This window comes from Cimex lectularius, unplaced genomic scaffold, assembly GCF_000648675.2.
Source record: "Cimex lectularius strain Harlan isolate CLEC.00 unplaced genomic scaffold, Clec_2.1 scaffold76, whole genome shotgun sequence".
NCBI classification, from domain to species: domain Eukaryota; kingdom Metazoa; phylum Arthropoda; class Insecta; order Hemiptera; family Cimicidae; genus Cimex; species Cimex lectularius.
Window position 1 is genome coordinate 129,390 of NW_019392636.1, and position 18,646 is coordinate 148,035.

The window sequence follows — 18,646 nt, forward strand, 5'->3', positions numbered from 1 at the left end:
CGAAGGAGTACTAAGAATAGAAGAAAATAGTAAACGACCTCAAAATACTATTATCATGCAACTCAAACCATATCTAGATGAGCTCGTACAGAAGTTTGGTTGTAAACAAGGGGAAAGAACAGAAGACCATGACATGTTTGATGTTAATGTATCCGAAGAAAAAACGTTCCATGGTTTAGGTGGTCTATTCTCATCGAAGCAGACCATTCCTCACTTAAGATGACGTGAAGCCGAAACAAATATGAGTGAAACATAAATTACCGAGAATAAATGGACTCAGTTAAGTGAACAATAAAATGATCGGATTGCTTCATTCTTGGAGTGCTTTATTCAATTAAACGCAGCGACAGTTAAGTTAATTTTAACTTTTAAGCTTAGGTTAAATTTGCATTTTACATGGCGAAACACTCTTTTTCTATCACACTAGATTTCACAATCTTTAAGCTATTATAGTGTTTCTTCAGCAACTTGCGTAACTTTTGTTGAGTGTTACTGCAAAACTTTTTAAACACCATAGTTGTGTCGTTCGTCAGGCAAAAAGATCACCTGGACACATTCGAAACGGGCGAAATTAAACGCAGCGACACCCGGCTTTGGTGAAAGAACATACTTCGTTTAAAGATGTCTACTAAATTGGCTTTTTTTTCAAAAGGACCGGCACCCCGAGGGTGATATGATCTCTACTCATTCGAACCCTCATAAAAAATAAATAATAAATAAATAAATCATAAGTCTACTACTTGTTACTCCAAAATTGGCATTTACGTTTTTTTAAACAAATGAAAATTGAAATCGAAAACAAGAGAGCAGCTCGAACAACTTGCATTCAATTCGAATCCTAAATAAAATTTGTCCATTTTTGAAAACAAATGGAACAATTGTATGTAATTTACATAGTTTCAACCCGTCTGATTCTTCCTAACTTATTACAATTAGGTTTTATCAATTACTTGAGAGAACAATTTAATTCACTACAATTTTGTGATGATCGTTCTGAAGAAAGGGATCTGCACATTGGAAGCGAGGGGACGATCATCACAAAAGTGTAGTGAATTAAATTGTTCTCTCAAGTAATTGATAAAACCTAAGATAAACCAGATCCACCTTCACACTTTTATTGTTAATTTTTCATTTTATCCATGTATTCTTTTAATGAAGACAAGCTAGTCCAGACCATGCTGTTGACTCGCATACCAATCAACAGTTCACTGGGGTGCATATATTTCCTTTTAAATCAATAACAGAAATCAAAAGATGTCAATAGTGATTGGCAGACTTAAACCCTCTTTCGGTTATATTGAAAAGAAATGGATTTGATACGCGAACAGAATACTGTTGTCAAACAACCAAGAAACCACCAGTTCGATACTTAAGTTAGGTACTTGATTAACTTTTAGAACAATCCCTCCCTATATTGGCAATCATGCATGAGATCATAATGTGAAGGGGAATGCTGAACGCTGTATACTTTATTTCGACGGACTTTCTGGAAGAATTGCTACGAAAAAGGGCCGAGATGAAGATTTTATCACCCCAGTTTTTTTATTCCGACAAATTATAACAATCATAATTTCTCTTCATTACTTTCCAACAGGTAAGATTTATTAGGCTTTTTAAAAAATCTTCTGCATATCAGTTAAATTAAAGACTCTGTTCACTTTCCACTCTCCATCTCCCTAATTAAAATTCCCATTTTCATTTGAAGACCCCCCCACCAACATTTATCATATTAATATAAATAATAAATTATTTTTTCGTTAAAATAAAGAAGAGCAACACGGATGTCCGTTAATGATTACACTTACTTATATTGATTTGACACGTTTCACAAGCCATTAAAATTAATTTGGGTGTTTTTACAAAATTTACGCACAAAAAATCACGAATTGCCTAACTACATGTTAACGTGATAGCAGAATTGTCATGAAATGTTGAAAGACTCACGTGAAAACTGTTGCAGAGGATGGGTCGCGTCCTCCCTTGGCAGCAAAGGAAGATCTGAAATAAAAATACAAAACAATGTTCAACATTTGAGCCTTGAAGCACGGACGTTTACAGCTGAATAATTAATTACACAAAATAAATATTATGACAACAGGAAAATAAAAGCCCGTAGTGACACTCTGATGTAAATATGTAAATATAAACACTCGCTTCACTCACTAACAATTTTGATGAGATCGCAGAACCCCAGCCTTATTAGTAGAATTAATTAAGGTTTTTAGTTGAGATAAATTGAAGATAATTGAAAGATATTGATTGGTCAAGCGGACCACGAAAACTAGTGAACTTATTATTAGATTTTCAGAAAATAAAGCTGGATCATTGATTTGGAATTTATTAAATCTGAACATTATGACGTAAGAAACGCAAGGGATTTTGATGTCATGGTGAAAAGTGAGATTTGACACAGAAAACGTATATGTTTGTCGATCCGGAGCATTTTGGTCTGCCTATGCTTGCTGTTTTGGTATGTCACATGATGTCACCTGCGATGCTGGGGTCTCATATCTGCAAGATGGTGAGAAACCAAAACATTATCTTACAGATCAAAACTGCACGGATAATGCTCAGAAGCGATTAAACTACAGGTTCATCAACCCGCATACTTCAAAAGGAAATTACACGACAGAAAGAATTTGTACTGTCTAGGAACTAAGTGTTGAATTTTTGGCTGAACCCTATAAATTCCATGCAGCAAGCCCACATTGGCTTGAGATTTGTTTTTGTTTAGATCGTCTGTCTAAAGTAGAGAGACGTTTCCATCGAGTATTTATTATTTTTTCTGTCTAGGATTCCAAGAGAACGACATTCGATGTATTTCTTAACTTGTATTTATTTAATCCTCTGTATTTTTTATTTATTTAATCCTTTAAAATAATTTAATTATATTCATTCACTTCTTAAGTGGCAACGTGAGACTGTAAGGAATGAACAGCAATAACGGTATCATTGTGAGTGATAGGATTGGCGTGTCTTCTGCAATAAGAACAGTCATATATTTAGATGATTACTTATATCAGCGGTATATTAAGTAAAAGATATGAGCTAGAGCACTGTCTTGAACGACTGACCACTGCGTGGAAAGGATATACGAAACGGAACCGTACATTGTCCAGAAATAATCAAGTTAGGACTTTAGAATGAGGTAATAGGTCCAGGAGGCCTGTGGATCATAGATCATCCCAGATTCGATCGAGTGGTTGCCCATTGTAAAGAAAGATAGCCCCGCAATACTTTTTCTCAAATTGAAGGCGATAAAATGTAAAGGTAAAATTGTTGATCTATTGTTGGTGAAGATAATCAAACATTTTTTCGAGGGCTTTTCCTATCAAAGACGATAGAAGGAGGCCGACGCTGTATAATGGTTTGGGTAGGTTTCTTGATGCAAATTTCCGTAGGACTGGGAAAACGTAGTGATTGATTGGCAACCTGAAGCTGGCCAGTGAGTTACAAAAACAGGGGAGAACAATAGATCTACTCAGGTCGAGGTGCAGGCCTTCTGGCCGCCTCTTTTATCCCTATACATAGAACGACGTTTTACAGACATTTGCAGTTTATTAAGCATTATTACTTTAGTTATTTCAAAAGATTTGAACATTTAAAATGATAAACAACGACATAAAAAGGTAAAAGGTCGTTTGATAAGCATTAATCTGTATTTTGTATAAAACAACCAAGAATAAAAAGAAAATAAATACTGTACGTTCAAACAAGAAATATTCTTGATTTTAAAACAACAATGTAAATATCATGAACGTTTACTAACTTAACAAAAAAGGGAAAAGTCTTGGAGATGTGAGAGGTTGATTGTACCAACCCTCCCCATTTGAATTCGGAAATTAGCTTATGCTGTTGGAGGCTTGTTTTAACAGACCAGACTTAAATGAGTCTTAAAATCTAAAGACGCAAATTGATTCAATTTCCTTGACAGGACGACAATTGTTTTCATCATGCTGATTTATTCTACAGCCGTCAAGAGATGCACTTTTTTGTGAAAATTTCAAGGTGGATTTACTACATTCGTAGGCAAATTATACCTGGTACAAAGTGAAACGTCGGACCTTTTTTCTTTTCAATATATTTGTGCAATGGGGTGATTCGGTAATTGATAAAGACACCTACCTCTATAAACTCAGTTATTTAAAATAAACCACAATTTGCTTCTTTTTTCGGGTTAAATTTCCGTTCAAACGAGGGCGATTTTCTGGGTTACAATCGTATATTGATTGGGCATCGGAGGAGTGACATGTTTATCAGTTAAATTTCAATGCTTCGCACCCCCTCGCTCTTCATATACCTGTCAGCGGCAGCCCGACTTTATCGTGAAGAGTGATCTTGAACAGAGCTCGAATGCCAATCATAGAGAATCGAGTTATACTTTAAAAAAAAAGTCAATCGAGAGAGAAAAATAGGGAGAGAGAGTGTGAGAGGAAGAGAGAGCGGAGAAGAGAGAGAGAGAGAGAGAGAGAGAGAAAAAGAGAGAGAGAGAGAGAGAGAGAGAGAGAGAGAGAGAGAGAGAGAGAGAAAGAGAGAGATAGAGAGAGTGAGAGAAGGGAGAAAAGAGAGAGAAGAGAGAAAGAGGTGTTTGTGTATGTTCGTGTTATAAGAGAGGTTTTCTCCTGTGGTGGAGTATATAGAGCTTTCCCACGAGGAGGAAACGCACTGACAAACCACTGGAGTGGGAAATGACACGCAAAAACTGCAAGAAAGGCAAACCGAAATAACCGGAAACGACTCACGTTCCCCGCAAACCTTAGATGAAATCCCAATCAATAAAACCTACTAAATATTTCGAAAGAAAACTAAATTTTACACAAATATTTTCTATCAATTACATTTAACCTAGTCCAAAGTTTATTTCATATTTAAATAACTTAAATTACGAAAATAAAAGATTTAATATACATTTTGTGCATAACACACCCCAATTCACAGTTTTTGTATCAAAGATTGCCAAAAATTAAAATAAAATAAAAACGAAAAATATGTTTTAAGGGTGACTGTCTGTTTTCCAAGATGGATAAGAGTAAGAAATAGTAGAAAGCTTATAATATAATGAAAATGCTTTAAATTCAATTCAATCTGACCTGAAGTTGAACTTTAAAAGGTTCAATTACAAGACAATTGTTTACTTTCTAAGTTCATGATTGTCACATTAATATTTGTACACATAATATTATTAATGCAAAATTCATTTTTGTTGTTAAATATGTGTTTTTTAGTGACCGTTTGTTTAATAATTTGTTGAATTCGTGAGGAGCAGTCAAGAACCGAAAAATTCTTAGCAGCTCCTCACGAATCCAACACACTATTTGTGAAATATATTATTTTCAATTAAAAACTCTTATTTACTTGATTTTTTCCTTTAAGATTAAGGGTGTAAAATTTGTCAGCAGTTTTTTCCCCAAAAGTCAAATATTTGTCAACATTATTCCACAAGTCAATGATAGTGGGGAAAAAACTATGTATATGCTGAATTTTTACATTAGGGTCTCCAAACAACACTGGCCCAAATTGGGCTTTTTCTGAATAGAAATATTAACCCACAAAAGGAAAAATTAACCAATCAATGATAACCGCTATAACAATCTGATTGATATTAACATATAATGTTACAAATACATTCAGTAACCATGGGAATTTATTTAATTATTATTTAATCACAATTCACGCATTACCACGTTTATATTACAAAGAATATTAATAAAATAAGTATATTTTTAATCATCTTAACAACAAAGAATGGTATACATTGGGTAATGACAACATATGTCTTTAAAACTAACTAGTTATCCCAGGCACTGAAGTCAAAAAGAAAAATTGTAATTACTTTTTAAAATATAATTGGAAATTTTTGTGGTCCATTTAAATTGCATCGTTCATTGTTTCATAATGAAAATTAAAAGACTCTAAATTATATTAATTAATCAAACATTAATATAATAAAAGATATTTTATCAGTTTTGAAAAATCATTCAATCTTTATCTGAAATTTTGCATACTTTTTCATCATTGACAAAATGATTCACATAGTAAATATATTTAAAAAATATGGTCAACAGAGAGGCAAATGTAAAATTAAACATAATTTACCATTGAAGAAAACTCAAGCTATATTGTTTTATACACCATTGCTTTTTGTTTAATTGTTGTTGCATATACCTGGCCAAACTGAATGGTGAAATGACAATGAATAGGAAACAAGAAAGGCTTACAAACAAGGCAATGAGAAACACACAGTTAACTTGAAAGGTCAAAGGTGACATCAAGAATATTCCTGTGAAAACCCGTGTTTTAAATTACAGAAACAAAATTCCTTGTAGGCTCAAGAAGAAAAGTAAACAAAATAACAAACCTACAATACAAAATTTCTTCAATTTATTATTTTTATTTATTGATTTTTTTATAAGTACTTTTTACAATAATATATTCGTCATTATCAATCCCACAGCCTTTTTCGCAGGAAGAAAATTGTGATTATTCAGGTAAGCACTTTTTAAATTTTAACAAAACAATAATGAAAACAAGTGCTGATAAAATTAATCAAACTATCAAATAAGCAAAATACATTAGAGTTTAAAGAAAGGTTTGGCTGTAATACTTACAGTTACAGTTTACAAAGTAATAATTACTTTGTAAACAGGGTATTCGGTTTACTTTATAAAATTTGCAACAAATCACATAACAATAAATAAATTGGGGTTTTTAAATGAACAATCTCAACTGAAATAAAATGTTAAAAATATTAATTTCAAACTTATCAAATGCAATTACCTGAAATGATCCCATCCATTTGCTGCAACGCAGCGGCCAGGAGACTGCTAGCATCGGACTGTGGACTGTCAATCATAGGCACTTCATTCTGGGCTTTGCCCATTACCACCTACAAAGGACGATCATTAATCATCTGTACACCGCAATGTCATGTACCCAGGCTACGCACAATGGCCAACTTGCTCTTAAGCAAGTCGCGCATGTGGGCAAGAAACAACGAAACATAGAATAAGATGTAGAGAAACGGGCGCAACATCGTAGACTAACAACCATTTTGATATTTTAAAAGACAAAGATAAGGATCTACAAATATCAGATCTTATTATAAACACAGATGTCATTAAACTGTCTTCCCACACAGCTTCTCTTTCAACTTGAATATTATTTATATAATTATACCAATTTTTTTTTCCAACATACCATTAGTGTGAACTTGTACCCTTTGAGTTATTACTATTTATTTTAATTAAGATTTATTCTTTACAAAAAATAATAATAAAATTGTAATAAGTCTTATAATACTACTGACTAGACAATAGGATTCCATAAATTCAACACCCTTTTCCAATAAGACTTTATTCAATAATCAATTTGATTATTATTATTTATGTCCACATAGTATTTTAGAGCAATGACTTATGATAATGTTTAGTATGATTTGAACTGGCCTAAAAAATTAAAAAAAGACAAGTTTGTAAATACTCAAAATTTAATCAAATTCAATAACGAATTTAACTGTTAATATTTCAGCCCATGTGATATATTTACGTTATGAGTAATGGCTTATGATAATGTTTAATGCACATTGGACATGATTTTTGACAAAATGAGTGGCAATGATTAGCAGCCAGTGAGCATTTAAGTAGTCAGCTGGTAATTATTGTGTAAATGTACCGAATGAGTGGTATTTTAAAATTTGAAATGACCTAAAAAAAAGACAAAAGTTTGTTTGTCAATACTCACAATAAAATAAAATTGAATAATCAATTGATGTTATGTTTGAGAATCAATTGATTTATAACTACTTTTCTTTGAGTGTCTTTTGGTAAAACGAGTCAGAATGATTAGCAGCCTGTGAATGATTTGAGCAATTAGCTGACAGATGTTCACCCAGTTGTTGTTTAAATTTATTATTTGGCAAGCATATGACAAGAGATGTTAAAAACTTGTCACAGTGCGCTGTAAAAAATCATCTTGGGGTCTAAAAGACTTATCTAAAAAGTCTAAAAGAACAATTGTTGCAAAATGCAGGTTTTTCCTAATGAAAAATTGAAATTTTTATGCAAAATATTTTAACAGTGCACAGCAGCAAGTTTTTAACATCAATATCAACATCACATCATTGATATGCGACTCATCACTGTAAGGTCAAGGTCCCTAGTTCGAATCCAACGGCCATGTAATCAAACCCGACACACTTACAAATCAGCTTTCTTTCAAAAACACAAGCACCACAAGGGTTCATATAACCTCACAGTTGAAATAATATAAATAAATAATGTACATGATGACGTTCATTTAGAATGCACAGATACGTCCCGTCAACATTACGGATCTGATTTTTTAAATAGACCTTACTTTAAGCATACCATTAACTTTTCTTTAGCTTCTCAACATTTTTTTGTTTTTGAGGTTTGCTTCCAAAATGTCATTTACTTCATCCAAAATCAAACCATTCAACACTAGTATCATTATGTTGAAAATTAGCACGATGACAGACATTAAACTTGATTAATTATTCATTATTATCATTATATTATTATTATTATTATCTAAAGTCTTAGTTCGCGATGAAAAGTTAGTGTCATGAGCAGTGTCTAACCACTTTTTCGAAGTCACGATAGCTCAAGAGGTTAGAGCAGCGGCGTATTGAGCCAAAGGTTGTGGGTTTGAATCCCGCTCGTGACACTAACTTTTTATCTCGACGATGACCTTAGATAAAAAGAATAATTACTTGAAATAATTAATATGGTCAATTGTAACCACTAAACATACATGGATTAAATTTGATGTTGACAGTTCTCTCAGATAATTAACCCATAAAAGGCTTTTCATTAAGTAATAATAATAAATATGAGAGAATTTCAAAGGTTAGGTGGAGCTATAAGAAGGAGGATAATAATGGTGGGAACCACTGGTAGGTTTCACTGACTTTAACAAGATGTCAGTTCATTTTGTTTAATTTAAGAAATGAATAATTCATTTTTCCAAAAAATACACGTTTTTCCATAACAATGCTTCATTTCTACATGAATTTCAAATAATAACATAATACTCCGTACTATTTGAAGGTATATTGAGTACAATATATTCAGCCAGTGGATAATACGCATTATCTTTTTTTCATTTTATTTAATCAACAAAGTCCAAACAAGACCTCAGAATCATTAAATTCCAAACTTTATGAACGCAAGATTTATTCTTTAATGAAAACGCGTTTATGTATGTTAATGCCGTTTTAGAAGAGGATGATTAGATTAAACGACGGGCGTAGGCGGTGTCCTCGAGATAAGACCACGCCCGTCGATTTACGCCTTTCCACGACCGGGTTGCCAACAACCCGTCGTCAAAAACAAAGCTCCATCAAAATAAACAAAAACCGACGGTCATAAACAATTTATTTTGACAAATAAATAAATAAAAATTGTAAAAAACAAAAACATAACCTTACCATTGTCGGGTTATAATACAAAGAAAGTCCGAAACAAAGAGGGAATTCGCTTAAAAACTTACTACCGGCGTGCTTAGAAGGGCGAAAAAGGGTTTGTTCAACAAATGGAAAATAAAGTAAGAAAAATTAAAACAGGAAGGAAAAAGAAAACGTAAAAATAAAGTTAGGGGACAGCGAAAACTATTTTCCTCCCTTTTGTTGACAATCAACAGGTGGGTCTCCAAAGCTTTCTGAATCGTCAATAAAATATGGCAAGAAATAAAAGAAATCAAAAATATTTATTGTGTAGCTTAAAACATTTAATTTCAACTAACAACTGTTTAAATTTAAATTAAATAAACATAAAAGTAAATAATTACTAGAAGCAATGAAATCATTTTAGGTGTGCAACCAATTTTTCAAACTTTTATCGTCTAACAATGAAATAATCAATTACTACCCATTTCTTGCTACAATTTCATATTATTTTTGAAGTAAATATTTAATAATATGTGTATTTATATATTCTTACCATCTAAAAGCCCGGAGTAGTGTTTGTTCAAAAAGAAAGAGGAACTGGCACTTTAAAGTATTTTTTATGAAAAGAATGATTAAGATTTAAACTTCGTTATAATAAAAAGCAGGAAATTAATTTTATTTGTCTAATTTAAATTAAATTTTGCAATGTCGGAAGTCAACACTTTTTTGAAAATAAGGCGGGCTTGATAAACTAGCACCGGTATCACTTATCTATAACAGTCGACAGAACACCGATTGTTTACATACTCATACAGTCCTGCATCTCTTATGTAGTTATGTAACTACTGCCCAATTAAAAAAAAAAAAAAGAAAAAGTGGTTTTTCTGAAGAAACCAATGGGTTTCATCTTCAGCACTTGGTTCTAACAAGTTTTCTCGACTTCTTACAGCCAGGATGAGGTGCATACTAGTGTTCGACCAGGTCAACGATATCGTTTTTTCAAAAAGCGATGAGAAATTCGTCGCCCATGTGGAAAAGTTGGCGAAATACCAGGCAATAGACCGCCAGCGGTACATGGTAACGATGGAATATTTTTTTTAATTAAGTCATACTTTAACTTTACTTAACATACTTTAACTTTACTTAATCCTACTTTAATTTTGTTATCGTGTACAGAAAGAAGATGGAGAACTTGACTTGAACTATATCATGCAGCTCTTCGCACCCATCGTCACATCACAGAGGTTCATGAGCTCCCAGTTTGGCAATTCATACATGTCAATCCAATGCGAAGATGGACTCAACATGGTTTTTGATGAGGTAACTTTTTTTTGTTCAAAAATAAATAAGCTCTAGGTACTCCAGATAATACTGTAAAAAAAGTACTTCCTTGAGTTCAATTACCTTATTTTGAATTATTAAACCCCATTGTTTTCTAATCCAGTCGTAATTAAGTGTTAAACAGTTAAAAAGCAGTATGGTTAGTTTACTCAGTTAAAGTAATCAAAAGTAATTAAAAAGTTAGTAGTTTAGTCATTTACAATTATTTCTGTCTTCCTATTCTTGTTGTCATCATCTGTCAGTTGCATTTGCTTCTTGTCATCTTCAGTGCTGTGTCTGTGATTTCCAAGTCCTTCAAAATTACAAGCTCATCATAAGCCGTAAAGGAGTAATTTACTCTTCTGTGAACTTCAAGTAGACAAGGTCCTTGGAATGCCTGTTGACATCATGATCTCAAAATTCTGAAAAGAATTTCAGATTAAAATATCTGCTAGAGCACTAGACTGGGAGAAAAGGATCTTTGTTAATGCTGACTATATCTGGTATTTAATTGGTCTTGGAGGGGTTCAGGAGGTATCTGTGGAAAAATAAAACTGGAATTCATTTAAGCCTTGGGCAATCTGTCTTTCAGGCTGAAGTTGTGGCTATTCACACTATTCCAAGGAGATTAGAAGAGAGAGAAAAGGCTGGGTATTTCCAACAACAAAAAGAATAGCCATCTACTTGAACAGGAAGGAAACTACCTCGTCAGTACTTTGGTAGTAAAATCCAGAGCTGTTTGGGATTGCATCAAGACTCTGTCAGACATTGGAGAAAACAATAAAATTAACCTTGTTTTGGTGCCAGAGTACGTAGGGCAGAGGGGCAATAAATTGGCTATGGAAAGTTTGATGGGGACATATCAACCCTCAACCCTTTTGTAAGATACAACATCACTAAAATTCTATATCTATCGGACTATGAATTAAGAATAAATACTTGGTTCAATGAGATTGTATTCTAGTACTATCAGCAAAAAAGTTCATCAAAGGACCGTTACAGAGACTATCAGCAGTATTACTAAACCTAGGATGTGTTAGGAGTAGAATGATAGTTGGAGTGTTTACTAGGCAGTGCAGACTCAGAGCAGTAGAAAAAAAAACCTATGCAGATATTGCCAGGAAGTAGTGGAAACAACAGAACATGTCCTCTATTGGTGCGAAGGCCCTATGCATCCTGAGAATCCTATTCCTGGGAGAGTAGAAAAGCTTTGGAAGCTGATAAAAAGCCTTAAGATTAATTAAGAGCTCTAGATAATATTGGAGAATAAGGTCATAAAGATACCAAATACTTCAAACCTTAACTGGTCTTAACCTTTTACAAATCATGAAATTTCTCCATATGGTCTGCAGGGGAAGAATCTCCTAAATTGGTGTGAAGTACCACTTTAAAATGGTACTCTCAAGATAACCAATGTTGATTATTGTTGATGAGGGGTTGTCTGTAAGTCGGTGAACTCATGTTGAATAGGGTCAATTATTGAGTCTGTCTTCATTCACATGTTTGTTGAATTACTAAAACACGTTTTGGCATTGTGCTATCTTCAGTGAGACACAGTTCCATACTGAAGATGATGTGATACCTGAAGAGACAACAACAAAATATCCTCTCCTTCTTGAAATACCCTTTTAAAAAAATCATAGTAATGGATCAGTGATGATCAAACCTGCAGTTAACATCCTTAAGTAAACTGAAAAAATACCAATTTTGATTTATTTGAACATTTTTTTCTATAGAAATAACAAATTTAATTGTTATTTTCAAATTTTTAGCTGAATTGAGGCTTCATATTGTCACAATCACTATAAAAATCTGTATTGTCTTCAGGAATAAACTATTTAAAATATAGTCCCAATAGCTCAAGTGGTTAGAGCAGCGATGTATTGAGCCGAAGGTCATGGGTTCGATTCCCACTTGTGACATTAACTTTTTCATCTCAACCAAGACCTTATATAAAAAGAATAATTAATTGAAATAAGTAATTTGGTCAGTTAGACCACTAAACATAAATGGATTAATATTTAAAATATTTCTTTATGTTTAGTTACTAGCCATTTTCACAGCATCAAGTTCAGTTTATGGTGTGTTGTGTCTGTCGTTATTTATTTTTCATGGTTAAAAATATTTTTCAGTACATGGGATATTTGTTTGTCCACTTTGGGTTTGAGGAGGTACAGTGGCTGAAGCGAATGCTCGGAATATGCATTTCTATAATTCAACATCTCTGCGGACCTGACGTCTCTATGTAATTAACAAATCTTATTTGAAAAGTCTTCACTGTTGACGTTTCCCACGAAAATTCCAGGCTGAAGGAAAACCAAAGCAGAAGCATCCTTGTCATCCGGCTGCTCAACACTTGGGAGAATTTGGCTAGCCATAGCCAAGCCACACTGCTTGAGGCCCTCGAACAAATAACACTTGATGGTAACATAAATGCGCATACTGTCAACGTGATAAAAGAAGCAACAGATAAGATTAAGTCTTCCCTGGACCAGCCCAAGTCACATGCTTTGATTTTCATAGAAAATAAATTTTTCACCCTTTATTCTAGGTACTTTTTATGTTTTTTGCCACTTATGATTCCTTATTATCTTCTACTTTCTGTTAAATCTTCCACTTTAGTCGAAGTGCAAAGGATCTCAGTGCTCGTGATATGCTGTTTCTCAGCCTGTTGGCAAAGTGGCATCAAACTGAAATGGCTAATCGCAAGGCACATTCAAACGAAGAAGAATGTGATATTACAGAATGTGGTGTTAATAACCCACAAAGCCAGAAACTTCCAGAAAGTAATTACTATTTATATAATTTTCAAAATTGCTAAATAAATAAAAATGTTTTAATTTTATAGTTAACAATGGTAAATATGATGATATCCTGCTTCTAAGTGGAAACAACTTCCCGGCAATAAGCCCTTACATTGTTAATGTTTCTCTTATAACAGAGGAGGTCTCACTAATTCTACTCTATGAGGTATAAACTAAACTATTAATGATACTTTATTTTATAAAATTTAGTTGTTTCCAGTTAGTAGTTTGACTTGTTGCTCATCATCAATAGTAGATTATTTAGTACAGTAGTTAAATTAATGAAGATGGCAGATCAAAACTAAGTTGATGCTGGGTAATTTGTCTGCAAGTCGGTGAACTCGCATCCAGCATTTGGTCACTTATTTGTCCGTCTTCACTCACGGATTTATTGAACTACTCAACACATTATCCCGAGTTCCTCACTGAAAATGGTGCAGTGCCAATGATTCAACAAACCTGCAAGTGAAGACGGACCCAATAAGTGATCCAATGCCATTTCAGCATGAGTTTCAAACTGATGGGAAACAACCATAGGTGCATCCTTTTACTTTGTGTTAATTCATGCTTTTTTCTTTTCTTTTTTTAAATTGTTTAACTGGTTCGATAATTATACTATTTTCTATTTAAGTCTCAATATTGCCAATTAAGCCAACACATATATGAGGTGTTTGAAGCCATAAATGTCATCAACTCAGTATCGACCTGCTCAACCGAGCTAGCAAGCATGAAGAGGGGCATGGAGCAACTAGATCCCGCAGTGAAAAAAGTTTTTGACAGCATAAAAAAACTCAAGCAGACTGACGTTTCGCCTAATCTCGAGGGTTGTGTAAAAGTCATGCATGTGAAGTTGGATCTCTTAAAGCGGTAAATTTACTTTTGTCCATTTTAAACGAAACATTCAACTCAACAAATGTTTTATATAATTAATTTCAAAGTAAGAAAATTAGTCTAAATCTAATGTTATCAGACAATGGACTGAAAATAGCGCGACAGGCAACCTGGCGAGTATTAGCTCCTGTACTCACAGCTTTGTCTACTGCCTGCGTGACCTTCTCCGATTCACTGTTTACAATAAGTACATCATCTGGCCAAAGTGTCAAGTCACTCATTTAATTGCTCACCGTGTCACCACATCGCTTACAGACTTCAAAACTTTTCTGAAAGTCAAAGGGCTAGAGAACTTCACTATGGCATCATATCCTTTTGAAATTGATTGTATCACTATTCGTTTGACTACTTCCTTTGTCTTCTTGAGCATCTATAAACTTTAATATCCTGAATCGATTGATTGAATCTAAACATGCTTTATAACATTTGTAAATAACAGTTGCAACACTTGTGATCATTTTTGAAAAATGCACTTTCCTTATCAAATGACAATACGACAACGACACTGAGTATCAACAAATACATTGAGGACTTCCCGGGGCTTGTCCACTTCCTCTTCATCGATAGGATTAACCATCGGATCATCACTCCCAACTTGGAATTACGTTTACACGGAATCGTCCCACTCACCAAACAAAAGGTTAACTTTAACTTAATTGATAATTGGCATGTGTTACAAGAAAATTTTCAAAATCATATCCGATAAACAATGGTATTTGTTAATTTAGAATTATGTCATAAAATATTGATTTTTTAATTGTAGTCACTGGCAAATGTGTCATATTTGATACATTCCCCTAACATAGCCACTAGTGGATGTATTGTACATGTCATACATTGCTCTTAAAAATTACTAATTATCATCAGACATGCCTGCAATAAATACATTAAAGTAGAAGAAGAGAAAGTTTTTTTTATTATGTCTGTAGCCACAGGGAAGAAATAGGTAAATTGAAAATGTTGAACCGGCAGTGATTACTTATTGGGTCTGTCTATAATCCACAGCTTTATCCATGCTTTCATCCTATTATTATTATATACATAGACAAATCATGGCCTTTGGCATCGGGAGTCTCTGAAAAAAATAGAAAAGTGTACTTCTTGGTTTAATTGTTAAAAAACAAAAGAAAAATGTTATTATACTAACATTGTATGTTAGTAATTATTTACCATACCTAGAGAAGTGTAGTGTTGTCTCCCTCACAAAAAGGATATAGAAAGGAGAGTTGATAAGTGATTTGTTTCAAAAAGTATCTCATACAATGTGGCAAGGTTTTGAAGATGAAAAAAACTTCTAATATGATTTTATGTGATCTAAGCAAAGCCTTTGACACAATTGATCATGAAATATTACTAAGGAAATTAGAATATTTTGTAATGAGAGGAAATGCGTGAAGTTTTTGCTCAAACTCAATGTAGGACTCAAGTCTCATAAAAAATAACACAGAACCTAGTCAGTTAGAGGTCATGTTTCCCAAGGATCAATACTTAGGCCAATGTTTTTTTTTTCTAAATGTTAACTTTAAATTACTAATATTTGGCTGATGACTCAAACTTTTTGGTAACTGGGTAATGTACTATTTTAAAAATTTATTACAAAGTGTTTATGATTATTTCTATGCAAATCTGTTGGTGTTGAATGAACAGAAAAATTAATATTAGTTTTTCTTTAACAAAAAACACGTTTTACACTTGACTGTTCTTTAAAATGGCATGAACAAATTAATACTTTGTACAAAAGTTTGTTGTTCTCTATAAATTGAGAAACATAATTCACAACAATACACTGAGGAAAGTTTATATAGGTTTATTCCAGATTCCAAAAGGATCGTATGGAGAAAAAGTACTTTTAATACAAAAAAAAGAGCATTGGGGGTTCATTTTCCACAAGCAAAAGAAATCACTGCAAACTTTGTTCAAGGAACTGGGTGTAATGACTGTTCCAGCTCTGTTGTATATTAAAAGATGTTAGCCAAACATAGAAAGTCTTCCAAAGGTTGCATTAGTCACAAAGATTATTGTATTGTTATATTTTAAGTACAATCATATAGACAATTTGTTAAAGGTGTTGGAAGGTCATTAATTAAGACTGCACAAGCACCTTATTCTAAGCCTGATAATTTGTAATAATGAAAGTTATGTTCAAATAAAACCATCTATCTATCTAGTTTATACATTAGGAAGAATAATTTGGCAGCTTATAGACAATTTACCTTCTGATTAAATTTAAGAATTATTTTTGTTTATATTTTTCTATAAAGATATGCTTCTTAACAAAGCAACAATGTATTATTATTACTATTAATTAAGGTTTTTAGTTGAGATGAAAAAAAGTTAATGACACGAAAGGGATTCGAACCCACGATCTTCGGCTAGATACACCGCTACTCTACCACTTGAGCTATTGTGACCCCGATCCACTGGGACACTAACTTCCCATCTCAACCCCCTTTTCCCCCCCTCCTTTTTGCCATTTTTCAATTATTAATTTGTAAGATATTAATTGGTCAAGCGGACCACGAAACTAGTGAAATTATTATTATTATATACACAGACAAATCATGGCCTTTGGCATTGGGAGTATAGGTATACATTTTATTACAATTTGCTGGTTTCACATTTAATAATTCAAATAAATCAGCCTGTTCTAAACCAAGACCAAAAAAGCCCACCTCTTGGTGAACCATGTCTAAATGCTGACAATCTTGGATAGGTCATAGATCAGAAAATGCAATTCTTATACCATTACATTTATTTTACACCAACACTGTTTTTATTTGTACTTTCTTGTACGAAATGGTTGTAGATTTGGTCGATGATTGAATTCAGCAGAATACACTTACAAGAAGGACATCTGGCTCTTATGTGGAGAGATACAACTTTCAACTATTCGTATTACCTTTGGTTTGAGGATGCCTCGGTAATTTTAAAAAAAATTTGTGCAATTGGAGTAATAATACCAAAATAATTGTATTGTTTTGTCAGGGTTCGCAACTGAAGCCGAAAGTCAGTACAGCGCAAGCTGTCAAAGGTTTGCCACTCCCTGGTGTATTTAGTGGTGATTTTTACAAGTAAGATTTTTTTTTTAAATTGTAGATAAATTTTTTTATTATATATTAATTTTTAATACAGAGAAGGTTGAGATGAAAAATTAGTGTCACGAATGGGACTTGAACCCATTGATATCGTGACGTTCCGTCCCTCCGAGATGCCAACTTATCTCAACCTACAACTATTAAAATTTTCCTTTGTTCCATTTTGTGCCAATATTCTAACATTGTGGCGATTACAGATAAACTTAACCTATTGTTACATTTTGACATAGGCGTCTCTTTGAGACCTGCTTTCCGAAGACGTCGCTCAGCAAAATCCGTTGTTACGAACTCTACTGCATTCATTTAGGCCTTGCGACGTCCTCTTGCATACTTGAGCAGTCGCGCCGACTTGCCGCGACAGTCTGGGAGGTGACGGGGTTGCCGCATAATCCACTTGACCTCCTTTGAAGCCAAACGACCGTATGCCAAATTAACGTGTGATTCTTAGTGTTTATGTTGTGAAATTTTTGAACCATTCCAATTTATGTCTTTCAAGGAGTATAAAAGAAGAAAATAGTATTAAAAGTTAAATTATTATTATAATATACTCCTAATGAAAAATAAAGTATGAGGTTTGGGTAGCCTATGTAATTATTTTCATTGTTTCGTCAAATGATCAAATATTGTTATAAAACAGCAAATTGTCTTATTTATTTATTTATTTTTAATTTATTAACACAAAGCATGGTTTGATTTGTTTTCAAACCCTGCGAATAAAAAATATGTAGCCTTACCCATTCCTCTTCTACAAAATCTTAGTTATTAGTCTTTCAGCTTTTTAGTGTGATTCATTGTATTATTTATTATCGTTATTATCATTAATTATGCACTTTACCTTTGTTTTAAGCCGCTCTTGTGCCAAGATATATATACTCTACAAAAATTTTCTAAAATACTGTTCAATGTTTTTGGTACCTTGTAAAAACTATGATTTTTTTAATATAAAATAAAATACAAAATATGTTAAAAAATTTGACTTTGTCTTATTTTATTGTTGTTTAATCTTCGCGAACTTTTAAACCTGCTTAAATTACATCTCTTACATATAACATACCCGTTATATGATTGCTTAATTTTGTTTAAATCGGAACGTGGTGGTAATAAAACTCGCCTCCTTTGAAATCACTTTA

General features: G+C 33.1%; 2 protein-coding genes across 6 annotated transcripts in view; one reads left to right on the forward strand and one right to left on the reverse strand.

Moving 5' to 3' along the window:
- The window catches only part of LOC106669791 (liprin-beta-1), a 137,223-nt gene extending 127,564 nt beyond the window's left edge, over positions 1-9,659 (reverse strand). For 2 of the 4 annotated variants that reach the window (XM_024225978.1, XM_024225982.1), the window contains exons 1-3: positions 9,449-9,659; positions 6,778-6,886; positions 1,945-1,998 (exon numbers count right to left, since the gene is read on the reverse strand). In XM_024225978.1, the coding sequence (XP_024081746.1) occupies positions 1,945-1,998; positions 6,778-6,886; positions 9,449-9,451 (166 nt within the window). In that variant the 5' untranslated portion in view covers positions 9,452-9,659. Of the gene's footprint in view, positions 1-1,944; positions 1,999-6,096; positions 6,193-6,777; positions 6,887-7,740; positions 7,843-9,448 lie in introns of those variants that run through there. The other 2 variants (XM_024225980.1, XM_024225985.1) reach the window with 2 other exon arrangements.
- On the forward strand, positions 6,310-18,054 carry LOC106669792 (Hermansky-Pudlak syndrome 1 protein homolog). 2 transcript variants are annotated; one of them, XM_014399527.2, is made up of 13 exons: positions 6,310-6,488; positions 10,356-10,483; positions 10,583-10,726; positions 12,859-12,971; positions 13,032-13,277; positions 13,349-13,512; positions 13,575-13,696; positions 14,162-14,397; positions 14,501-14,728; positions 14,917-15,061; positions 17,228-17,341; positions 17,407-17,492; positions 17,747-18,054. In XM_014399527.2, the coding sequence occupies exons 2-13, from the start codon at positions 10,361-10,363 to the stop codon at positions 17,922-17,924; spliced, it is 1,899 nt and encodes a 632-aa protein (XP_014255013.1). In that variant the 5' UTR covers positions 6,310-6,488; positions 10,356-10,360; the 3' UTR covers positions 17,925-18,054. The 2 variants fall into 2 exon arrangements, with proteins under 2 accessions (XP_014255013.1, XP_014255012.1); XM_014399526.2 differs by lacking the exon at positions 6,310-6,488 and having other exon boundaries at positions 10,193-10,483.
- The last annotated feature ends 592 nt before the right edge of the window (positions 18,055-18,646 follow it).

What these genes read in the sequence shown, in the direction of transcription:
- LOC106669792 (XM_014399527.2), top strand. Translation starts at nt 10,361, where the DNA reads ATGAGGTGCATACTAGTGTTCGACCAGGTCAACGATATCGTTTTTTCA. An exon ending in TAGACCGCCAGCGGTACATG is followed by an intron (nt 10,484 to 10,582) that starts GTAACGATGGAA and finishes TATCGTGTACAG; the next exon opens with AAAGAAGATGGAGAACTTGA. An exon ending in AAGTTGGATCTCTTAAAGCG is followed by an intron (nt 14,398 to 14,500) that starts GTAAATTTACTT and finishes TAATGTTATCAG; the next exon opens with ACAATGGACTGAAAATAGCG.